The 23,093-nt window shown below is 45.9% G+C and overlaps 1 protein-coding gene across 3 annotated transcripts in view; it reads left to right on the forward strand.

Moving 5' to 3' along the window:
- MUC13 (mucin 13, cell surface associated) overlaps positions 1-23,093 on the forward strand; it is a 648,793-nt gene that overhangs the window by 279,631 nt on the left and 346,069 nt on the right. For all 3 annotated transcript variants that reach the window (XM_069224633.1, XM_069224634.1, XM_069224636.1), the window contains 2 exons: positions 11,610-11,651; positions 13,782-13,901. In XM_069224633.1, coding sequence (XP_069080734.1) covers positions 11,610-11,651; positions 13,782-13,901 — 162 coding nt within the window. The remainder of the gene's footprint in view (positions 1-11,609; positions 11,652-13,781; positions 13,902-23,093) is intronic.

Raw genomic sequence — 23,093 nt, forward strand, 5'->3', positions numbered from 1 at the left:
TGGCTTAGTTCAGCCAATACTTTGCCTAACTCTTGGCTCAGGGTTGATTTAGTATCCTTGCTTGCCCCCAGGATCCTATTCAGGGTATCTTGCATGTTGGGGGCGCAGGCCCTTCGCTGGCTTCTCTGTCCGTCCATTGGCGGCCCGGGTCGGACGGTTAACCCCATGGTTAATGTGTGCCAGCTGCTAGGTGCGGGGCTGGCATCGCCGTGCGCCGAAGCAGGTTCCAGGGCAGCGGTGGCCCCGTCACGGACCCCAACTCCCACCGGACCGATGCAGCGTGCAGGACACTCGACGCAGCAGTTATAATGGGTGCCCGGATAATTCAAATTTCGGAGGCCCACTTAGCGGGCACAGCCACTGCAGAGTGCGCATCACCAGAATTCCCCAGCGACTAACCACTGGGGGTCCAATGGAGGATCCGTCTCAGTAACAGCACATCAGCTGTCCGGCAGGGCCAGCCATCACTCCGCGGACCCCCCCAGTCAGCCTCCTCCAAGCAGACCGGTATGCCAGAGTTCAGGTGCAGGAGATTATGCTGCCTCGGTGGGTCCAGGCCCACTGCCTCTCAGGCCAGCGACGGGACTCCAATGCTGCCTGCTCTGCCGCAACCGAGGTGAGGCCCACGCCCCCCAGAAGCCAGTGCCGTGCAATACACTGCTCAGGTCCCCCTCAGCGGTCCAATCGGTGACGGGCTCAGCACAACAGCAGTCCAGGTCACGCCCAGGCACCCAGCTGGGGGCACCTCCCTCCTAGGCATCAATGTTGGCATCCAGTAGCACTAGGGGAGGGGAGGCCGCACTCATGCCCCCTTGGCAGGGCCGTCCTGCCCCACCAGCAGTCAGCCTGGGAGCAACACGCTACCTTACCTGTGGCGATCGGGGGGCCCACTTGAGCGCTACCCTTCTCCTCTGTGCCCTGAAGATTTTGCACCATGGGAAAGTGAAAGCTGAATGTAGCAAATCATCAAAACCCAGAAAGCCATTGTAAAAAAAACATTTAATGCGAAGTACTGATTTGTGTTGGTTGTAAAGCCTTGATATATGTTTAAAAAGAACCCGAAATTTATGTGAAAACCACCTTTCAATTACAAAATTTGGTTCCGACTAAAAATCGAAATACTTAAAATTTGCTGCTAACAGTTAGCAAAACAAAAAATGATTTAGCTGCCGCTACAACACACGAGCTGAGCATATTTATGTCAAGCATGTCGTGAATCCACAGTTTCACTTAGAAAGCGTGCTTTTCCAAGTTTTGTATAAAGTAGTTTTTGCAAAAGTACAGTTACAACGATGTTTGGAGGCCTTAATGTTGTAACACGTTTATATTTATTGTTAGGTTAATCCGTATATTTAGCAGAATTCACGAATTATGTGATTCATGTTTTAATTTTTCAAAACATTTTTGGTTAGCTGATGGGAATGGGATACATTTTTTATCTTGCCATTTTAAAAATCACAATTTTGCTTAGAATTGTTCTTAAGAATCTTAGGAAAAGTAATATTCCGCAGTGCGACACTATGAGTGGTGCCTTAATGCAGGAGAGTGCTGGGGGGACTCAGAGGTATCGAAAATGAGAGTTAAATAATGAAAAACGTTACAAATTTACCAAAGTAGCATCACAAAAGTAACTGAAGTTGCGATCATAGGACTGCCATTATGTATCCAAAAGCAGGAGCTATTTTCCTAAAATCTAAATCAGCATGTAAAATTGTGAATTTTGGAATTCAAAAGTTTGTATTAAAAAGGTAACAACAATCAAGGCTTTAAATAAGTAAAAGCCCGAGTAGATGCACAGGTGGGTGGCTACAGACGTTACAGCTCAAATTGCACATTAAGGGCCAGATGTAGGAAGGTTCCCTTTTGCGAGTTGCAAATTATCCCAGTGACTCGCAATTTGCAACTCGCAAAAGGGAATGCAGAAAGGTGTCTCAGACACCTTCTGCGACTCGCTATGGGGTCGCAAAGACCCACCTCATAAATATTTATGAGGTGGGTCGCAGTTTGCGACCCCATAGCGAGCATAGGCACTCACGGGGATGGTGGCCTGCTGGAGACAGCAGACCACCATGTCCGTGACTGCTTTTCAATAAAGCAGTTTTTTTTTCTAGTTGCGGTCACAAATCAACTCTACATTGCAGTGCGACTCGCAAATAGGAAGGGCACACCCCTTCCTATTTGCGAGTCGGAAACACATTTTGCGAGTCAGTACCGACTCGCAATATGTGTTTCTGGATCGCGTGAGGCCTTTTGCGCCTCGCAAACAGCGTTTTTCGCCGTTTGCAAGGCGCAAAAGGCTACTTACATCTGGCCCTAATTTGCTAAAAAGACACATGTGCTGAAGGAGATAACATTCCAGTACTTTCATGGTGTAGTAGGTAACCTTGAACCGCTTCGGGGTCACAGTGGAATCATCTTCTTGCAAACATTGTGAGAGAGTGGTGGCAAGGGGGTTGAAGGCCCGTGCAGCCTTTGGTTGCGGCACTAGTAGGGATTTGTACTTAGGAGAGCTCTGAACTGTTACTAGAGAAGTGCTTTTTATTCTGTGGATTTGTGAATATGTATTTTTTGTGAGTGGTTGTTGTTATTTTGTAGTGTGAAGTGAGTGGATTTATATTGTTTTATAAGAATCTAAATGAGTCTTTAGTAAACATGTTCTTTACCCCCGCTTTTTGTCTGATATTGATGCCAACTTGACTGAGAGTGTGCTGGGATCCTGCTTACCAGGCCCCAGCACCAGTGTTCTTTCCCAATAACTATACCATTGTTCCCACAATTGGCACACCACTGGCACACAGTTAAGTCCCTTGTAAACGGTACCCATGGTACCAAGGGCCATGTGACCAGGGAAGGTCCCCAAGGGCTGCAGCATGTATGATGCCATCCTGGAGGACCCATCACCAAGCACATGCACACTGCCATTGCAGCTTCTCTGTGCTGGTGGGGAGAAAAAGACAAAGGAGAAATGACACCCCTCCCAGGGTTCCATGCTCACAAATCACTGCCTGTGGAATAGGTAAGTCACCCCTCTAGCAGGCCTTACAGCCCTAGGGCAGGGCGCACTATACCACAAGTGAGGACATAGCTGCATGAACAATATGCCCCTACAGTGTCTAAGTCCATTCTTAGACATTATAAGTGCCGTGTGGCCATGTTGAGTAAATGGGCTGGGAGTTTGTCATCACGAACTCCACAGCTCCATAACGGCTTCACTGAATACTGGGAAGTTTGGTATCAACTTCTCAGCACATTTAACCCACACTGATGCCATTGTTGGATTTGTTGGAAAACACACCAAGAGGGCATCATAGAAATGACCCCTGTACGTTAGCCAAACTGTTAGTGCAGGACTGACCGGTCTGTGCCAGCCTGCCACATCCAGATGAGTTTCTGACCACATGGGATGAGAGCCTTTGTGGTCTCCGTGGCCAGAATCAAAGCCTGCACTGGTCGGAGGTGCTTCACACCTCCCACCTGCAGGAACTGTAACACCTGGCAGTGAGCCTCAAAGGCTCAGGCCTCTTGTTACAGTGCCCCAGGTCATTCCAGATAGAGTAGATGCCCACCCGCCAGACAAAGCCCCACTTTTGGCAGCAAGTCCGGTGGGAAAATTAGGGAAAACAAGGAGGAGTGACCACCTCAGCTGGAACCACCCCTGAGGTGTCCACAGCTGAGGTGACTCCCTCCTTGCAAAATCCTCCATCTTAGTTTGGATGACAGGGATCAAAAGGGTTAGGTCTGTGTCCTTCTCCCCAAACGGAGTGGACACAGGAAGGGTGTAGCCACCCTTAGGGACAGTAGCCATTGGCTAATGCCCTCTGACCCCTGAAACAACCCTAAATCCAGGATTTAAGGACTCCCCTGAACCTGGCTTGTCAGATTCCTGGCAACCTCACAAAAAGAAAAAAGAAGGGCTGCTAAGCTGACCCCCATCAGGGAAGACTGAAGACGCAAACTGACTTGGCCCTAGCCCTACCGGCCTGTTTCCAGCTTCTAAAGCCCTTCCAAAACAGAAGGTGACGCATCCTTCAGGACAAGTGACCTCTGAAAAGACTCGGAGAACTGCCTGTACCCCAGAGGACCAAGAACTACAAGAAGGAACTCCATGCAAGGACTACAGAGCCTCCCCAGATCTGCGAGCCATGTCTACTTTGCACCCGACGCCCACAGTCCATGTCCAGGTGGCCCAACCAACTAGAGCTGGTCCCCAGGTGATTCTGAGCAAGTGCCCACCCTGGATTTACCCCTCCTGCCCACAACGACAACGCCTGCAGCCTGAATCCGGAGGACCCCCCCTGACCGTGACAAAACCGGACAAAGATTCCCAACACCAAAAGGCCTGGACTTTGGTGCAGCAACGTCCAGCAGGTGCCCCCCGTCCTTCTCCAGCCTTGGTTTCCTGGAACTGACCCCCTGATGTTTCCTGCAGCATCTATGTGGCCCCTGGTGGTCCCCATATAGGAAAGCATTTGGAGCCCGATGCTGTGTTTGCACCCTGCACCCAGTCGCCACTGAGGGTGTGGGTTTGGTGCTGACCTGCAGCCCCCCTATGCTCCTCTAAACCCCCCAGGTCTGCCCTCCGAAGACACGGATACTTACCTGCAAGCAGGCCTGATCCTGAGTGCCCCCAGTCTCCATAGGAACCCATGTTAAACCATCCTCAACTTTGACCTCTGCACTCGGCCGGCCCTGTGTTGCTGGTGGTGGGTTTTGGGGTTAACTTGAACCCCCACCTGTGGACATTCCAACCACTGGAGACTGGAACTGTAAGTCTTGTACTCACCTCAAAACCGTAATAACTATTCTTCCCCCCAGAACTGTTTCTGAAAATTGCAGTGTCAACTTTTAAAACAGATTATTGCTATTTATTTGAAAACCGTGTAACTTGCCAAATTGAAACAAAGTGGTATTGAAACATATGATGGATACTTACTTGCAAATGTACTTACCTGCAACTTGAATCTTGTGGTTCTAGAAATAAAGTAACAAAATGTATTTTTGCTATATAAAATCCATTGGCCTGGAGTTAGTCACTGAGTGTGGGCTTCAATTTACTGCCTGTCTGTGTGCAACAAATGCTTTGCACTACCCTCTGATAAGCCTAACTGCTCGACCACAGTACCACAGAAGAGAGCATTAGTATTATATACTTTAGCCTCTGTTAAGCCTCTCAGGAAACCCTGGACTCTGTGCACACTATGGCCCTCATTCTGACCTTGGCGGTCGGCGGAGAGGCGGCGGTCGGACCGCGAACAGACCGGCGGTCCAAAAAATGGCATTCTGACCGCGGCGGTCACCGCCGCGATCGACCGCCACTTCCCCACTCCGACCGCCACGGCGGTCATGACCGACGGGCTGGAGTTTGCGCACTCCGGCCCGGCGGTCGCCCCAAGACCGCCACCCGTATCATGACCCTGCTTACCGCCGCGGTTTCTGACGGTCGGGAACCGCCATGCGAACCATGGCGGTAGGCACTATCGGGGCCTGGGAATTCCTTCCCTGGCACTGATAGGGGTCCCCCCCCACCCCCCACTGCTCCCCCGAGTACTCCCCCCACCCCCTCCACCCCCCTGCCACCCCCCAGAGGTGGTACGAACCCCCTCCCCACCCCGAAATGCACATACACGCACCCCGACATGCACGCACCCCAACATGCACATCTGCACACCCCCATGCACGCACACATCACACAACACCCCCCCACCCCCTCCCCTCACGGACGATCAACTTACCTTGTGCGTTGGTCCTCCGGGAGGCGACGGGAGCCATAGGGACGTGACCGCCGACAGCACACCGTCAACAGAAGACCGCCACACAGAAATGTGGGTCGTAATTCTGGGGGCGGTGTTCTGCTGGCGTGGCGGTGGAGGTTGACCAGTCTCCACTTTCCCGCCGACCGCCAGTCTGGCTGCCGGCGGTTTCCCGGCGGAACGCTCCCAGCGGTCGGAATGCGCACAGCGGCATACCGCTGCGGTCGGCGGTCTTCACCGCGGCGGTAACTCGGCGGTCTTGCGAAAAGACCGCCGAGGTCAGAATGAGGGCCTATATCTCATTTTGATATAGTATATACAGAGCCAGCTTCCTACGTTGGTGGATCAGAGGTGAGGTCTACAACTTTGAATTTGCTGGACTAATCAGCCAATATCTGATCACATGATTAAATTACAAAATTGCCTTCAGAAACTGATTTTTGAATTTGGCAAAATTTTCAAATTTTTGAAAAGTCCTGCTAGGACCTTGGTTAAGTCCCCTTTATCATTTCCTTTTAGATTTAAAAGTTATTTTAAGTTAGGGGTTAGTAACTAGAAGTAGTTTTTATTTCTTACAATTAATCCCAAACTTTAGTAACATAATGCGCAGCTCAGAGGAAATGGTTGAAAAACATAAAAACAGGTTCCAACCCTACCAAGGCCAAGCTCCAGGAGCTCCTGGCAGAATATACAAGGGACCACCTTGCTGAGGAGGGAGACCTCCCCTCAGATAGGGAAGATGTTAGAGATGAGGAGGATGAACTCCCCTTCCTTACCTAACTAGGAAGATCAGCCTAAGGCCCTTATCTCCAAGGATAGTTGCCATAGGATCTGGATCTTCCACAGAGGAGTCCAGCTCCTCTGGGAACATTGAGAGCAGCCTCAATGAAGCGCACCTCCTTTTAGCAAGGAAGTCCAAAAGATTAACTTTGGAACAACAGCTCCTAGTTATAGAGAGGGAGAGAGCAGAAATGGGTTTAGTGCCCATTAATGGTGTCAGCAACTTAAATAGGGCCAGTCCTGGGTTCATTTTGTAGACCACTCAGTGAACACACTAGATAGTTGGATAACTGTCAGTGGAGTGCATTACTATGATGGGCTTTATAATTTATTTATGAAAGAACATCTTTTTACTAACTGCTTCAATAACAAGTTGCATCAATATCTGGCAGACCTAGGTCCAATTTCTCCCAAAGAATTGGGAAAGAAGGCAGACCATTGGGTCAAGACAAGGGTGACCAAGACTTCCACTGCGGGTGACCAAAAGAAAAGGGTCACAAAGCCTCCTCAAGGGAAGGGCGGTGAGACACCTAAGGACAAAACAAAAAGTCTTCACAGGGGACACAAAAACCTGCTTCGGAGGGTGGGCCCTGAGGCTCTCCACAGACCACAAGTGGGTACAAGGGTAAAAACGTTGATTCCAAGAAGGCCTGGTGTTACAACGGTAAACAACATGGACACCAAACTGGAGACTTGGCCAGTCCCAAAAAGAATCCCTCTAGCACTGTTCCAGTTAGTACTGGTATAGCCAGTCTCCAGGTGGGATCAACAGTGTGCCCAGAGCAAGGTCATCAGGACCATCAGGGTCCACACTTAAGCTACTTTGGTCTCTGAGGGTGGGGTAGATGTAGCCACACTTGCATTCAGGCCCCCTAACATGCAAAAATACAGGCAGCACCTCTTAAAGGGACAGAGGTAGAAGCCCTGATGGATACAGGTGCCAGTGTCACCATGGTGACAGAGAAACTGGTTTCCCCAGAACAGGTTTTGGCTGGACAAACTTATCCAGTCACCAATGCTGACAATGTAACTAAAGTCCATCCCTTGGCTATGGTGACTTAAAAATGGGGAGGGATTACTGGCCTAAAAAAGGTAGTGGCCTCCTCTGCAATCCCAATGGAATGCTTTCTAGGGGAATGAGCTGGAGTGCTCAGCTTGGGCTGAGGTAGAGCTCAAAACCCACGCAGCCATGCTGGGTATCTCTGAATTGGGGTGTGTAAACACACGAGCACAGAGCAGAGCACGGGGTGAAAAAGAAGTGTTGGAGCCTGGAATAATGGCCCAACCTTCCAAGAGAAAAGGCAAGAAGATTGGGGGGGGGGACTACTGAGCAGCAAAAGAAACAAGACCACTCTTCTCAGAGAGATGTCTTATCCTCTATGGGAACTGAGTCCATGGAGCTGGATCTTTACCAGGTAGAGCTCTTGGGCCCAAGGGGAACCGCAAGGGAACAGCTGTGCCAGGCACAAAAGACTTGTCCCACTCTTGAAGGCCTAAGACAGCAAGCAGCTGCACAGGAAAAGGGAGATGTCAGTGGCTCCCACAGGATCTACTGGGAAGATGTGCTTCTTTACACTGAGGCCAGAGACCCCAAACCTGGTGCAACCAGGAGAACGGTAGTGTCTCAGCAGTTTAGGGAGTTTATCTTAACTTTGCCCTAAGACATCCCCCTAGCTGGGCATCTGAGACAAACAGAAACATGGAGTAGGCTTGTCAGACACTTCTATTGGCCCAATATGTACCAGAAGGTGAAGAAGTTTTGTAACTCCTGTATCACTTGCCCAGCCAGTAGTAATGCAGGTGGCCACCCAAAGGTCCCCCTCATTCCACTTCCTGTGGTGGGGGCTCCCTTTGAAAGGGTTGGAGTGGACATTGTAGGTCCACCTGAGCCACCCACAGCCTCAGGCAACCAGTACATACTGGTAGTAGTGGATCATGCTACCGGATACCCTGAAACTATTCCCCTTAGGTCCACTACAGCTCCTGCAATAGCCAAGGCCCTGATTGATATTTTCACCAGAGTAGGGATTCCTAAGGAGGTGGTTTCTGACAGAGGTACAAACGTCATGTCAACTTACCTGAAAGACATGTGGAATGGGTGTGGGGTGACTTACAAATTCACCACACCATATAATTCACAAACTAATGGACTTGTTGAGAAATTCAACAAGACATTGAAGAGCATTATCATGGGGCTCCCTGAAAAACTCAAAAGGAGATGGGATGTCCTCCTGCTTTTAGCTTACATAGAGATGCCTCGGAAGGAGGTAGGGTTTTCCCCCTTTAAACATCTGTTGGGCCACCCTGTACGGGGACCACTGGCACCTTTAAAGGAAGGCTTGGTGAGACCTTTCTATGAGCCTAATCAAGATGTGGTGGACTGTGTGCTTGGCCCCCACTCAAGGATGGCTGAGTACATGGAAAAGGCATCCAAAAACCTTAAGGCCAGCCAACAGCTCCAGAAGCAGGGGTTTGACCAAAAGGCTGCACTGGTAGAATTCACACCAGGGCAAAAGGTATGTGTTCTGGAGCCTGTGGCTCTTAGGGCACTTCAGGACAGATGGAGTGGCTCTTACCCTATCCTAGAGAAAAAGAGTGAGGTCACGTACTTGGTAGAACTGGGCACTAGCAGGACAACCAAAAGAGTGATCCATGTGAACCGCCCCAATCTCTATTGTGACAGGGCAGATATAACCATGCTGATGGTTACTGATGAGGAACAGGAAGCAGAGAGTGAACCTCTCCCTGACCTCCTCTCAAATGACCCTAAAGATGGACCAGTTGATGGAGTTGTCTACTCATACACCCTCACAGACCAATAGCAAGCTGAATGCAGGCAAGCCCTACAGCAGTTTGCTGGGCTCTTCTCTTTGTTCCCTGGACAGACTCACCTGTGTACCAATGGTGTGAACACAGGAGACATTTTACCTGCCATAACAACAACATACAGACCGTCTGGTCAAGTCAAAGAGAGCATCAAAGTGGAAGACCACAAGATGCTGGATTTAGGGGTTATTGAGCACTCTGACAGTCCCTGGGCTAGCCCAGTGGCCCTAGTCCCCAAACCTCATCCCAAAGACGGCAAGCGAGAAATTAGGTTCTGTGTGGACTACAGGGATCTCAACTCTGTGACCAAAACAGATGCTATACCAAGAGCAGATGAACTGATTGACAAATTAGGTGCAGCCAAATTCCTTAGTATCTTTGACTTAACTGCAGGGTACCGGCAAATTAGGGTGGGTCCTGGAGCAAAGGAAAATACAGCATTCTCTAAGGGTGATGGGCATTATCAGTTTACTGATATGCTCTTTGGCTTAAAGAATCCCCCTGCCACCTTCCAGAGGTTGGTGAATCAAGTCCTTGATGGCTTGTAGCCCTTTAGTGCAGCATATCTAGATGATATTGCTATCTTTAGCTCCTCCTGGCAGGATCACCTGACACACCTAGGAAAGGTTTTGCATGCCTTCCAAACAGCAGGCCTCACTATTAAGGGGCATCAAAGTGCCAGATAGGGCAGGGCACAGTTGTATACCTGGGCCATCTTGTAGGTGGAGGTCTAGTGCAACCCTTACAGCCCAAGATCCAGACAATTCTGAGCTGGGAAGTTCCAAAAACCTAGACTCAAGTCAGGACATTCTTTGGCTTGTCTGGTTACTACAGGAGGTTTGTGAAGGAGTATGTATCCATTCTGACTACCCTCACAGAACTGACCTCAAAGAAAATGTCCAGAAAAGTAAACTGGACTCTTGGCTGTCAAAAGGCCTTTGACACCTTGAAGGAGGCAATGTGCTCAGCACCAGTTCAGTTCTCAGAGCTCCAGCTTATTCTAAGTAGTTCATTGTGTAGACAGATGCTTCTGCACATGGGATAGGAGCAGTCCTGTCCCAAACCAATGATGATAGCCATGACCAGCCTGTTGCTTTCATTAGCAGGAAGTTACTCCCCAGGGATCAGGGTTGGACTGCCATTGAGAGGGAGGCCTTTGCTGTAGTTTGGTCACTGAAAAAGCTGGGACCATACTTGTTTGGTACTCACTTTACTGTTCAAACTGACCACAGACCTCTCAGATGGCTAATGCAAATGAAAGGTGAGAACCCTAAACATCTGAGATTGTCCATCTCCCTACAGGGAATGGACTTTTCAGTGGAACACAGACCTGGGACTGCCTATGCCAATGCAGATGGCCTTTCTAGATTCTTCCACTTAGACAATGAAGACTCTCTTGGGAAAGGTTAGTCTCATCCTTTTTTGTTTGGGAGGGGGTTGTGTACATTGCCTGATATTGGTGCCAACTTGACTATAATTGACTTGAATATAATTTTGTGACATTGTAATGTTTGTCTAATTGAAAAATACTGCCCACCAAAAGGTAACACTCTTTCAGGTACTAAAGTGTATGTACAGGGATGTATCATACTGGTTATGGGGTGTGTGACCTGGCAGGTTGACTCTTTGCAGGACTACTGGCATGCCCATTCGAAGAATACCTTATATTCTCTATGTCAAACCAACACTTATGAAATTACATTTTCTCGTTTTTATCTCACCAAATCATTGAGTTCCACGGGCATTTTAAAGATACATGGACAATTACTGGACTCTATTGTGATGCGCCAAAATTTGAGGGCTGTAGCAAGGCAGTCATTGTGCGTGCTTTGCAGGCAGATATAGTGATATGTATCCAGCTTGCCTCATTGGAGAGCCAGGAGATATGAATGTGATGTTTTGAGAAGCAATACTGAGTCTCAAGCTTGCATCCCAGAGTTAGAGAGTTCATTGCAAGCTTAAGAAACTTGAAGATCGACTCCTGGCGGCTGTTGAAAGAAGAAATGCACATCTGACAGTCCAGAGATGTAGACCTGCACAGTGGGAAATAAAACAGAAACTCAATGGTCAATTAGTTCTACGAATGTTCAGGAACCACTAACTAACTTTGGCTACTTTGGCCAGAAGTGGTTAACTATTAGGTGCAAATAATTCACTCACATGTTTAAATGGTGAACCTCCCGTTTTTCTCTAAGTCTAGTGTTGAATGGAAGTGACTTGGTGACTTAACATGTGCTTTATTTGCCCTTACAGGAACGTCTCTCATCACTACAACACCGAATGCAACCAAATCAGGTAATTATTATTACTAATATACAAATTATCAAACATAGATCTTCCAGTCAGGATCAAATTTAGGACAGGGATGGCAAGCAAAAAGGAGAACATTGTGACTTCTGAGTGATAATTCACAAAACTATTGAAACTAGGGGGCTTATTTACAAGCCCCTCTCTGCCGCCAGAACGTCACTTTTAGGGGCATATCCTAGCACCACTGGAGCGTCACTTTTTTTAACGCTCCAATTGCGCAGTGTGCTGCTCCATATTTACAATGCCATGCAAAGCCACCTTGCGTAGCTTTTCACAGCCTTGTAAATATGGCCCCCTTTCACACATTATTCTGTGTGAAAGGGGCATTCCATCGTTGTTGTTGTGGGTGTTCGCACACAACACCCATGAAATCTGATGCATTCCCAGATTTACAAGGCTGGGAATGCGTCTGAAACCTCCAACACCTAGGTGTGGCGTAAAAGTGGCACAACAAGGAGAAGTATCTTTATTTCTCCATGTTTTGTCCTCTAGAGAAGGAGGAAAATGTCATTAATAATTGTTTATGTGCAGGAAGGTGTCCCTTCTTGCACATTAACAATCATCCCTGCAATGCAGGCATGCTTGCACCACGGTGCAAGGGTGCCTGCAATGGTGCTAGACTGCCAATTGTGCGCAAGTAGTGAGGAAATTACAGGTATTCATCGTATTGCTGTGAAGACGATGCATCCCTGCATTTTCCTGCATTCCTACACTATCCTAATGGCGCGGCTCGTCACTGCAAGATGGCTTGTGGAACTGGGCTGTGTCATTATTTTGTAAATATGCTCCTTAGTGATTGTTGGTGGTGCAAACACCAGGGCCATATTTACAAGGTCATGTAAAGTCACCCTTTGTGGCTTTCAATGGTCTTGTAAATATGGACTAAGTCAACACAGTGCTAGTTATTGTGTTGCCTCACCCTGCGACAGGAAAGCGCGCCATGGGCGTTATTGTGGATGTTCCTAGGTAACACCCATGAAATTTGACACATTCTCATATTTATGAGATTTCGTAAAGCTGGAAATGCATCAAAAGCTTACGCCTTTCTAGAGGAGGCACAAGGGAGAAGCAACAAGGAGAAATACCTTTATTTTTCCTAATTTTTCCTCTTTCTATGTGTGCTGCAGAATGGAGCTCACGTTGAAAGAGGAAAACGCCTCTCCTGATTGTTTTTGTGCAGGAAGGCATCCCTTCCTGCGCAAAAACAATCTTCCCTGCAACGCACACACCTTTGCACCTTGTTGTAAGGGTGTCCTCGTTGGCAGCCCATTGTGCGCCAGCGCCGGGGAAAAAGATAGGAATGTGCTGTATCTTATAAATACGACCCATGCCTGCCCTTTTCTTTTGACGCAGGGCAGCGCAGCAAGAATGTTTGAGGCGCTGCCCTGCGCCAAAAAAGGTAAATATGCCCCTAGGTTTTGTTCATTTATTGAACGTGTATCAGCATATTTGCAATGTGCCTTTGTCATACAGAATGTGATCATGATAAACAAAACAATTATATTTAGTACTACAAATGTAACTTTTCATTTTGTTCGTATTCATCTGAAATGGACATTACTACAAGCAAAGAAACAGGAATGCAAATTCAGGAAAATATGACTCTGGCACCTTTGGAATTTCCGAACATATCTTTAAATAAATAACTTTTACCATGTTTAAAGGAATCGTGCAGTTATTTAAAAAATTACAATTTTACTTCCGGCTGGAAAGGTCTGAATTCTTCTATACATTGAATTTCTATCTACTGTCTGCTAACCGCTCTTGTGTTTTAGAATTTCCCATTTTCTAATAGTCACTAGTTTCTTAACGATTTGTCTGCACATGGCTTTAAGAACGTGCCAGGGCCATAACATATTGGCATTGAATTAGTTGCACATAATGCAATTGGGCATGTATTTGTCTGTACAATTAATTTAGTAGAGCCGATAACACCACATGACATTAAATGGAGTATCTTGATTTCTGTTTTGACCTCTTAATAAAACATAATTAAATCTTATTTATACAAAACAAAAATGGTTATGGCTCATTAAATATCCCGTGTTCAGACATAAAAAACAACACTCAGTTTCACTTCTTAGTTGTAATGAAACATATTTTGCCCTAAACCAGATATTTCCTGTAACAATGACCCCTGTGGGACGGACGCAGCTACCTGCATAAACATTGAAGATGGTCGTATCTGTCAATGTCCGTATGGCTATTATTATGAGGAGAATTTTTGCTTTCAAGGTAAGGCAGTACCGTATATCAAGCAATGCAACACACATATACTCACACACCCGCACTCTGCTCTTGATACGGATACAAAGGCAATGATTTGTGTGTAAAATGCATTGGTGAAAATAATTGAATATCTTATGCCAAAATATTGGAATAAATTATGTTTGACTCTTACTTTAAATCAAGTTGGGACAGAGATATGGGGATAAGTAAATAGGATAACTAAACACACAGCACGTCGTTGTGGAAGTAGTGGGCTATTAATAAAAGTACATTTATAGGTGTAAATTTACTCGTGCAAATCTACCACTGTGCCTAGTAGCAACACTTAATTGCTATTCGCCATTTCCAAATGCACACTCACTCGTAGATGCAGTCTTATATGTCTCCAGCCCCTGATGTAGCTTCCAACACCAAGATTTTAGAGTGTACAATTCCTGCTTGTAAATTTTCACATTTTGGCAGAGACCTCCAATCATGGCAGAGATCTCCATGTAAGAAAGTATAGGGAAAAAAGTTAAAGTTAAGTAATATTTTACAAACTTATTTTAAATATATTAATGGACAGTATGAATGTTAAATAATGTTATATGTTTATGTTAATCCTAAAATTAATAAAATGATGCAGCATATTTAGTTAAATGTGTATTAAATAATAAGTTAAATAAGATATATCTAATTTTTAGGCAATATTTCTTAGAGAATTATTACAAAAAGTCCCATCTACAGTAAAAATATTATTTTTAAAATGTATCTATTAAAATTTTTAAATATTATGTGTAGAATTAATTTGACTCATTTTTTTTTTTTTTTTAAAGTTTAAAGTTGATTTTGATGTAATATTAAAATACATGAATATTTGAGTAGTAGTACTATACCACTGCATGTAGTACAACTTGCAGTTTGTGATTAGGCCCCAGTGTGGCAAAAGATGATGGGCTTGATTCACAAATTGCATTTTGTAATATGTAAAGTAGTGTTACAGTAGAACTGCTTACAAACTACAAAGTGCAATTCACAACAGTACATGAAGAGACCTCTGCCACTATCTTTTCTGTCTGGAGATCTCAGTCACAATGGTGGAGTTAAACACCAATAAAAAACATGGTTGTAATGTTACTAGATCTAACCTTACTGTTGTAATGTATGAGGCATTTTACATTCGGAAATGGTGTAAAGCAAGAAAGTGTAAAGCCTCTACTAAATGTAGTAGTAAATCTACATGTGAGTAGATCTACATGTGTATATTCATCTTTGTGAATCAGACCCATAGTGTATAAAAACAGAGTTGTTGCCTACTTGTAAAGTATATCCAACCTGGATTAACTACAACATATCTACGGTGCAGTAAATAATGTAGTGCCAACTTTTATTTTACATAATTGTTTGAAGGGAATTGAATTACTCACTTGCATCTAACTAATGTATGAGCATTTGAATGGATTGATTTTTCACTTTTTAACGTTGCATATACAAAATCTGCAAACCACTACATCAATTACTACTTTACAGCTCAGCTTGCAGATGATAACCTAAGTGGTTGTAACTGACATGATCTCAGAGACACCATAGGACTAGGAACGGCTGCTGGAAGCACCTCCTTGGTTTTTGAGCATATCTGTTTGACATTATTTATGGCTGCCATACACCTGTTTTCCTTTTGAAATTTCCTATCCTTTAGGTCTACTTATTTTATTGAGTAGGGTACATTGTGTCCATTTACAACATAAACCTGTACAGAGAAAAATATCCATCTCAGGGTCTTTTCCATCTCACGATTACAATAGACAACTCAAGTTTTGGTCTTGTTTTCCTTGGTCAGTCAGAATCCATCAATGGAAATCGCTGTTGTTGATGCCTACTATAGTAACAAAAGCCTTCTCATTGCACAGACAACTGTGTCATTCAGCATCTTCAACTTTCCTGGCTGACCAAATTTCTCAAATGTGCTTCAATAACTTTAAGTCCACTGGAAGTGCTCAAAGCTGCTTCTTTTCGCTCCACCAACAGAGGACCAGCCATAGCTGTATCGTGGATCAGCACAGAGCATATCCCCACCCATAGTGCAAGATTGCTCCTGCCCCATCAGAACCTTGAATTGCATCCAAACAGTCACAGCAATGCTTTATTGATATTTAGGGTCAAAGGCTGTGGGATCCTTTCATCTTTTATCCTGTGCGGTAAAATCACAAGTTATCTGACATTATTTTGAACATTAAAATCTGCTTTAGTATCCAGAAGAGATAAGGCCATTGCAGTCCAATCCTATATATCACAGCTGCTCCACTTTCTGAGGTTTGTTTATGGTGTGTTATTTCTGGTTTCCTCTTCTGATCAATGCAGTTCTCCGGTCCACAAGAAAGATGATGCTTCAGTCCCAGCACCCCCCACATACCCAAAAACATTTCTTAATGGGGGTTTGTTAGAATTGGGATGTTGGTCGACAGGCTAAGTGTCAGATAAATCCTAAATTAACCTTTACTCACCCTCTGGTAGCTTGGCACAGGGGAGTCAGGCTTAATTTAGTGGCAGTGTGTAAAGTATTTGTGCATCAGTTCAAACATCAAAACTGTGAAAATACCCCACACAAAGATTCCACGCCAGGTTAGAAAAATAGAGGAAAATTTATTAAATAAAATAAGACCAAAACAACAAAAATCCAAAAAGTAGAAATTAAGATATTGAATTTCAAAGATTTTAAGTAAAAATAAGGCTAAGAAGAGCTAACTGTGGTTATCTGGTCACGCCGGACCACAACAGAATCAAAAGTTCAGGCTGATCATAATGGAACATAGTCCGGCTACAGAGACCCACTTAGGCCTGCTGAACAAAAGTACCTTAATCCGAGGTTGTGGAGATTTGCCTGGAATTAGGTTGGAGATGCATCAAGCAGGAAAGGTAAAGCATAAGTTCCAAGGTGTGGGAGGCTGTCGTGTGAGGTCCTGTTGTGTTGATGTCGAGAATCCTGTTACTTGGGGCTTGCAGTGAGAAGGCCGGGATCGAAGATGCTTGGCGCAGTCAAGATGATGCGTCTGTTCTGCTGAGCAATGAAGCTGCATTGCGGAGACTCAGCTTAGGGGCTCCCATCGACAGGGATGCAAGGATCTTGCATGAGGAGAAGCATTGCGCATTGGCAGTTCTTAAAGTTATGCGTCAGTGTAGGAGGCTGGCCTGGCTTGTAGTGGGTACCAGGGGTACTTACACCTTGTGCCAGGTCCAATTATCGTTTATCAGTGTAGAAGAGGTGTTTCTAGCAGCTTAGGCTGATAGAAGGTAGCTATGGCAAAGCAGTTTAAGCTGAACTAGGAGACATGTAAAGCTCCTACTATACCACTGGTGTCATATGCACAGTATCATAAGAAAACACAATACACAGATATACTAAAAATAAAGGTACTTTATTTTTATGACAATATGCCAAAAGTATCTCAGTGAGTACCCTCAGTATGGGGATAAGAAATATACACAAGATATATGTACACACACCAAAATTATGCAGATAATAGCAAAAGGAAGTAATGCAAGCAATGTAAAGTTCCAGTAGATTGCAATAGGAGCACATAGGTATAGGGGCAACACAAACCATATACTCCAAAAGTGGAATGCGAACCACAAATGGACCCCAAACCTATGTGAGCTTATAGAGGGTCGCTGGGACTCTAAGAAAACAGTGAGGGCTAGAAAAATAGCCCACCCCAAGACCCTAAAAGGTAGGTGTAAAGTGCACCTACTACCCCCAGAGAGCACAGAAGTCGTGATAGGGGGATTCTGCAGGAAGAACAAACACCAGCAATGCAACAGCAGTGGATTTCCGGACCTGAGTACCTGCAAGACAAGGGGACCAAGTCCAAGAGTCGCGACAGTGTCGAGAGTGGGCAGGAGCCCAAGAAATGCCAGCTGAGGGTGCAAGGAAGCTGCCACCTGTTGGAAGAAGCTTGGTGTTCTGCAAGAACGAAGAAGACTAGGAAATTCCCCTTTGGAGGATGGATGTCCCACGTCGTGAAGAAGCTTGCAGAGGTATTCCCACACAGAAAGACCGCAAACAAGCCTTGCTAGTTCCAAGGGTTGTGGTTAGGGTTTTTGGATGCTGCTGTGGCCCAGGAGGGACCAGGATGTCGCCACTTGGATGACAAGACAGAGGGGGCACCCAGCAACGTAGGGAGCCTTCACAGAAGCAGACAGCACCCGCAGAAGTACCTGAACAGGCACTTAGAAGAAAAGTGAACCAGAGTCCACCCAAAGTCACAAAAGGGAGTCCCACGACGCCGGAGGACAACTCAGAAGGTTGTGCACTGCAGGTTAGAGTGTCGGATACCCAGGCTTGGCTGTGCACAAAGGAAATCCTGGAAAAGTGCACAGGAGCCGGCGCAGCTGCAAATCACGCGGTACTCAGCAATGCAGTCTAGAGTGGAGAGGCAAGGACTTACCTCCACCAAACTTGGACTGAAGAGTCACTGGACTGTGGGAGTCACTTAGACAGAGTTGCTGAGTTTCAGGGGCCACGCTCGTCATACTGAGAGGGGACCCAGCGGACCGGTGATGTAGTCTTTTGTTGCCTGCGGTTGCAGGCGGAAGATTCCGTCGACCCACTGGAGATTTCTTCAGAGCTCCTGGTGCAGAGAGGAGGCAGGCTACCGCCAGAGCATGCACCAACTGGAAACAGTCGAGAAGGCCGGCAGGATGAAGCGATACAAGGTTGCTAGTAGTCGTCTTGCTACTTTGTTGCGGTTTTGCAGGCATCCTGAGCAGTCAGCGGTCGATCCTTTGGCAGAAGGTGAAGAAGGAGATGCAGAGGAACTCTGGTGAGCTCTTGCATTCGTTATCTGAAGAATTCCCCAAAGCAGAGACCCTAAATAGCCAGAAAAGGAGGTTTGGCTACCTAGCAAGGAGGATTGGCTACCAAGAGAGGTAAGAGCCTATCAGAAGGAGCCTCTGATGTCACCTGCTGGCACTGGCCACTCTGAGCAGTCCAGTGTGCCACAGACACCTTCTGTTTCCAAGATGGCAGAGGTCTGGGACACACTGGAGGAGCTCTGGGCACCTACCCTGGGAGGTGCAGGTCAGGGGAGTGGTCACTCCCCTTTCCTTTGTCCAGTTTCGCACCAGAGCAGGGCTGGGGGATCCCTGAACCGGTGTAGACTGGCTTATGCAGAGATGGGCACCATATGTGCCCATCAAAGCATTTCCAGAGGCTGGGGGAGGCTACTCCTCCCCAGCCTTCACACCTATTTCCAAAGGGAGAGGGTGTTACACCCTCTGTCAGAGGAAATCCCTTGTTCTGCCTTCCTGGGTTAGGGCTGCCTGGACCCCAGGAGGGCAGAAACCTGTCTGAGGGGTTGGCAGCAGCAACAGCTGCAGTGGAGCCCTCTGAAAGGCAGTTTGGCAGTACCCGGGTTCTGTGCTAGAGACCCGGGGGATCATGGAATTGTCCACCCAATGCCATTATGGCATTGGGGTGACAATTCCATGATCTTAGACATGTTACATGGCCATGTTCGGAGTTACCATTGTGACGCTGTACATAGGTAGTGACCTATGTACAGTGCATGCATGTAATGGTGTCCCCGCACTCACAAAGTCCGGGGAATTTGCCCTGAACGATGTGGGGGCACCTTGGCTAGTGCCAGGGTGCCCACACACTAAGTAACTTAGCACCCAACCTTCACTAGGTGAAGGTTAGACATATAGATGACTTATAAGTTACTTAAGTGCAGTGGTAAATGGCTGTGAAATAACGTGGATGTTATTTCACTCAGGCTGCACTGGCAGGCCTGTGTAAGAATTGTCAGAGCTCCCTTTGGGTGGCAAAAGAAATGTTGCAGCCCATAGGGATGTCCTGGAACCCCAATACCCTGGGTACCTCAGTACCATATACTAGGGAATTATATGGGTGTACCAGCATGCCAATGTGAATTGGTAAATTTAGTCACTAGCCTGTTAGTGACAAATTTGGAAAGCAGGGAGAGTGTAACCACTGAGGTTCTGTTTAGCAGAGCCTCAGTGAGACAGTTAGGCATCACACAGGGAACACATACAGGGCCCATACTTATGAGCACTGGAGCCCTGCCTGGCAGGGTCCCAGTGACATATAGACTAAAACAACATATATACAGTGAAATATGGGGGTAACATGCCAGGCAAGATGGTACTTTCCTACAGTCAGTGCCAAGATGCAGGATGTAGCGGTGACACAAGTCTTTTGCGATGGGTCCAATCCACGCACTTGCAGCAATGCATTAGTTCTGCTTGGAGATGCACCTCTCAGCTGAGGAGGTGCATCGGTTCTGCTGGGAGATGTGACGGTCAGCAGGGGAGGCTGCTGGAGAAACACCTTCAGGCTCAAAGCCAAGGGTCTAGGACTGGGATGGCACCACTTGGCAGGGTAGACTCACAGATGGCAGAGTATAGGTGCAGAAGCATGGTGGTTGGAACTCTTTTTTCTCCCTGAAACTTCAGATCAGGAGGCCAGCCAGCTAACCCTTGAAGTCACTCTGGGTTCAAGCGATAGAGGTCCAGTCCTTCACAACCAGACAAGAGAGCAGCAGGCAGCAGGCAGCACAGCAATGCAGGAGTTCAGCAAAGTAGCAGTCCAACAGAGTGGCAGTGCTTCAGAAGCACAGAAGTTCTTCACAGTAGAATCTTCACAGGTACATAAATGTACTGGATTGTGGTGTCAGAAGGTCCAGTACTTATACCCAGCTGGGCCTTTGAAGTGGGGTACACTTTAAACACAGACCTCCTTGGAAGGGATCAGAGGTCCTGCCATTCCTTCCCTGACTCACAATTCCATACAGGGGGTTATGCAGCCCTTTGTGTGTGGACAGAACACAATCTATTCAGGATTATGTGAGGTTGTGCCAGCTCCTCCCTCCAATCCTGCCACAGATGGCCCAGTAAGACACACCTAAGCTCCCATTGTGTGTGGCTATGTAGGAGGAACACACAAAGCCCAGCTGTCACCCCACTCCAGACATGTGAGCAGAGACAAGCAACAGTCACCAAATGGCTAAAGTAAGGACATGCCAACTTTCTAGAGTGGCATTTTCAAAACTGCAATTTAAAATATGACTTCACCATCAGTTGCGATTTTAAATTGTGATTCCAGAGATACCAAACTCGAAATGTCTAGCTCTTCCTAATTGTGAATTGCAGTTATGTAAAGTAATAAAGTAATTCCAGTGTTATCCAATGAGAGAGATAAGTAGTGAAAAACATGTTTGTCACTACCAGGACAAATAAAACTACATTGCACCCTGCCATGTGGGTTGACTAGGGCCTACCTTAGGGGTAAATTATATGTAGAAAAAGGGATGTTTTTGGCTTGGTAAAAGAGTTATTTTACCAGGTCGACATGGTAGTGTCAAACAGCACATACAGGCTCTGCAATAGCAGGCTTAAGAGGGCTACTTGAGTGGCACAATCGGTGCTGCAGGCCCTCTAGTAGCATTTAATTTACAGGCCATGGAGAAATGTAGTACCACTTTACTATGGACTTATAAGTAAATTAAATATGCCAATGGGAGATGAACCAATGTTGCCATGTTTATGGGAGAGACCACAAAAAACTCCATCTATGGTAAAAAAAACTACAGTAAAAATGTTATTTTTAATATATATCTATTAACGTGCACTGGTTAGCAGTGGTAAAGCGCACAGGGTCCAAATGTCAGCAAAATGAGGTCAGAAAAGTGGAGGAGGTAGGCAGAAAGTTGATGCTAATCCCACAAAGCACATTGAGGCTCATTATAAATAATGATGTGCCTCCTTATAACACCTGCTCTGTGCAGGCATTAAAAATGCTGCACAAATGGCGCACAGAAATCTTTTTGATTTCTTTGCGCCATTTTTTCAGGCCCCCTAACGGGAACGCCACCCTTGCATACATTATGCCTGGTGCAGGTATAATGTGGTGCAAGGGGATATAACGTGGCACAAAGCATGCATTGCCCCACTTTGTAAATCTGGCGCTGCAATGTTGCCCTCGTTGGGCCACATTAGTGCAAAAAAAATGATGCTAATGTGGCACAAGGAGGTGCTAGGCCCTCCTAAATCAGGGTCGTATTAGTCTTAAATTCCTAGCAAAGAACATTCTGAAAGTGAAATTCATATACTTCACAAATCCAAGATGACTGACACCATTACAAGACTTATGAGTCCTGTGGCACCCTGGAGCCTATGGTCTGTTCTGACTATCCATGTCTTTTGTGTAGCTCACACGTTGCAGACACATATCAAGCAGTTCCTACACATTGCATGTGCTTTTGAACTCTCCTGTTTTGGAAGACATGCACCCCCATGTAGTTCATTGGAGGACGTCCCCACAACTGCACAGGTGAACATGGTTTGTGAATCATGACAGTCCATACCTGTGCTGTAGAATCTCCTCTAAGCTATGGATTCAGATTTCCCAGTTATTCCATCCAATATCTCCCCATTGTTTCTTTCTCACAGTTCAAACCCAAGCTCTCCCCTTCCCACTCTTTGCAGGAACACATTACAAAGACACAATTTGCAGAAACAGATACAAATAGACTCCCCTCATGGCATACTAAAGAAATCAAAACTGGTTAGACAAATAAACAAAGATAATTTTTTAGATATACTCCTCAGTTCAGTATAAAACTCCTCTAAACAATTCCAGATAAAATAAAGTTTTAAGTGAGTGGAATTATGCCATTGCACTGCCTTTTCTATAAGTAGCAGACTAATCATGTCTTTCAGGTATACTTCATTGTATAAATTCTGCCTAGTTTTCAGACATGCAGAATAAACCTTTCAATCTCAATTAAAACCAGGTAGATAGAACAGCGTGTATCTGTCTGAACAGACAATAGAAGGTCATCATGAAGGAAAATTGTAAATGTGAAGTGCATTTAACATCAGATATACTTATAATAAATTGTTTCCTCTTGTGCCTCCTACAACACATTTGACATCTTCAGGTGCTGTGAGTAACGTGTTATTATTAGTGAATTTAGTTGTACTCAATTTACTGACCTCAGTAATGTGGGAATCTGCCTTGATTTGCCCGAATTTGAACATGTAAGCTTCAGATAACAGCAGGTACCAACAGAAAGCACTTATCTCACTGGACCATCCTAAATAATTCTCAAACATAGTTCACCCAAATGTCTGTCCTGTACGTTTCTCACAACAATAAATTATACGTGAGTTATATTTCTATTTTATTATACCTCAAAC

This window comes from Pleurodeles waltl, chromosome 3_1 (genome assembly GCF_031143425.1).
Source record: "Pleurodeles waltl isolate 20211129_DDA chromosome 3_1, aPleWal1.hap1.20221129, whole genome shotgun sequence".
Taxonomy (NCBI): Eukaryota; Metazoa; Chordata; class Amphibia; order Caudata; family Salamandridae; genus Pleurodeles; species Pleurodeles waltl.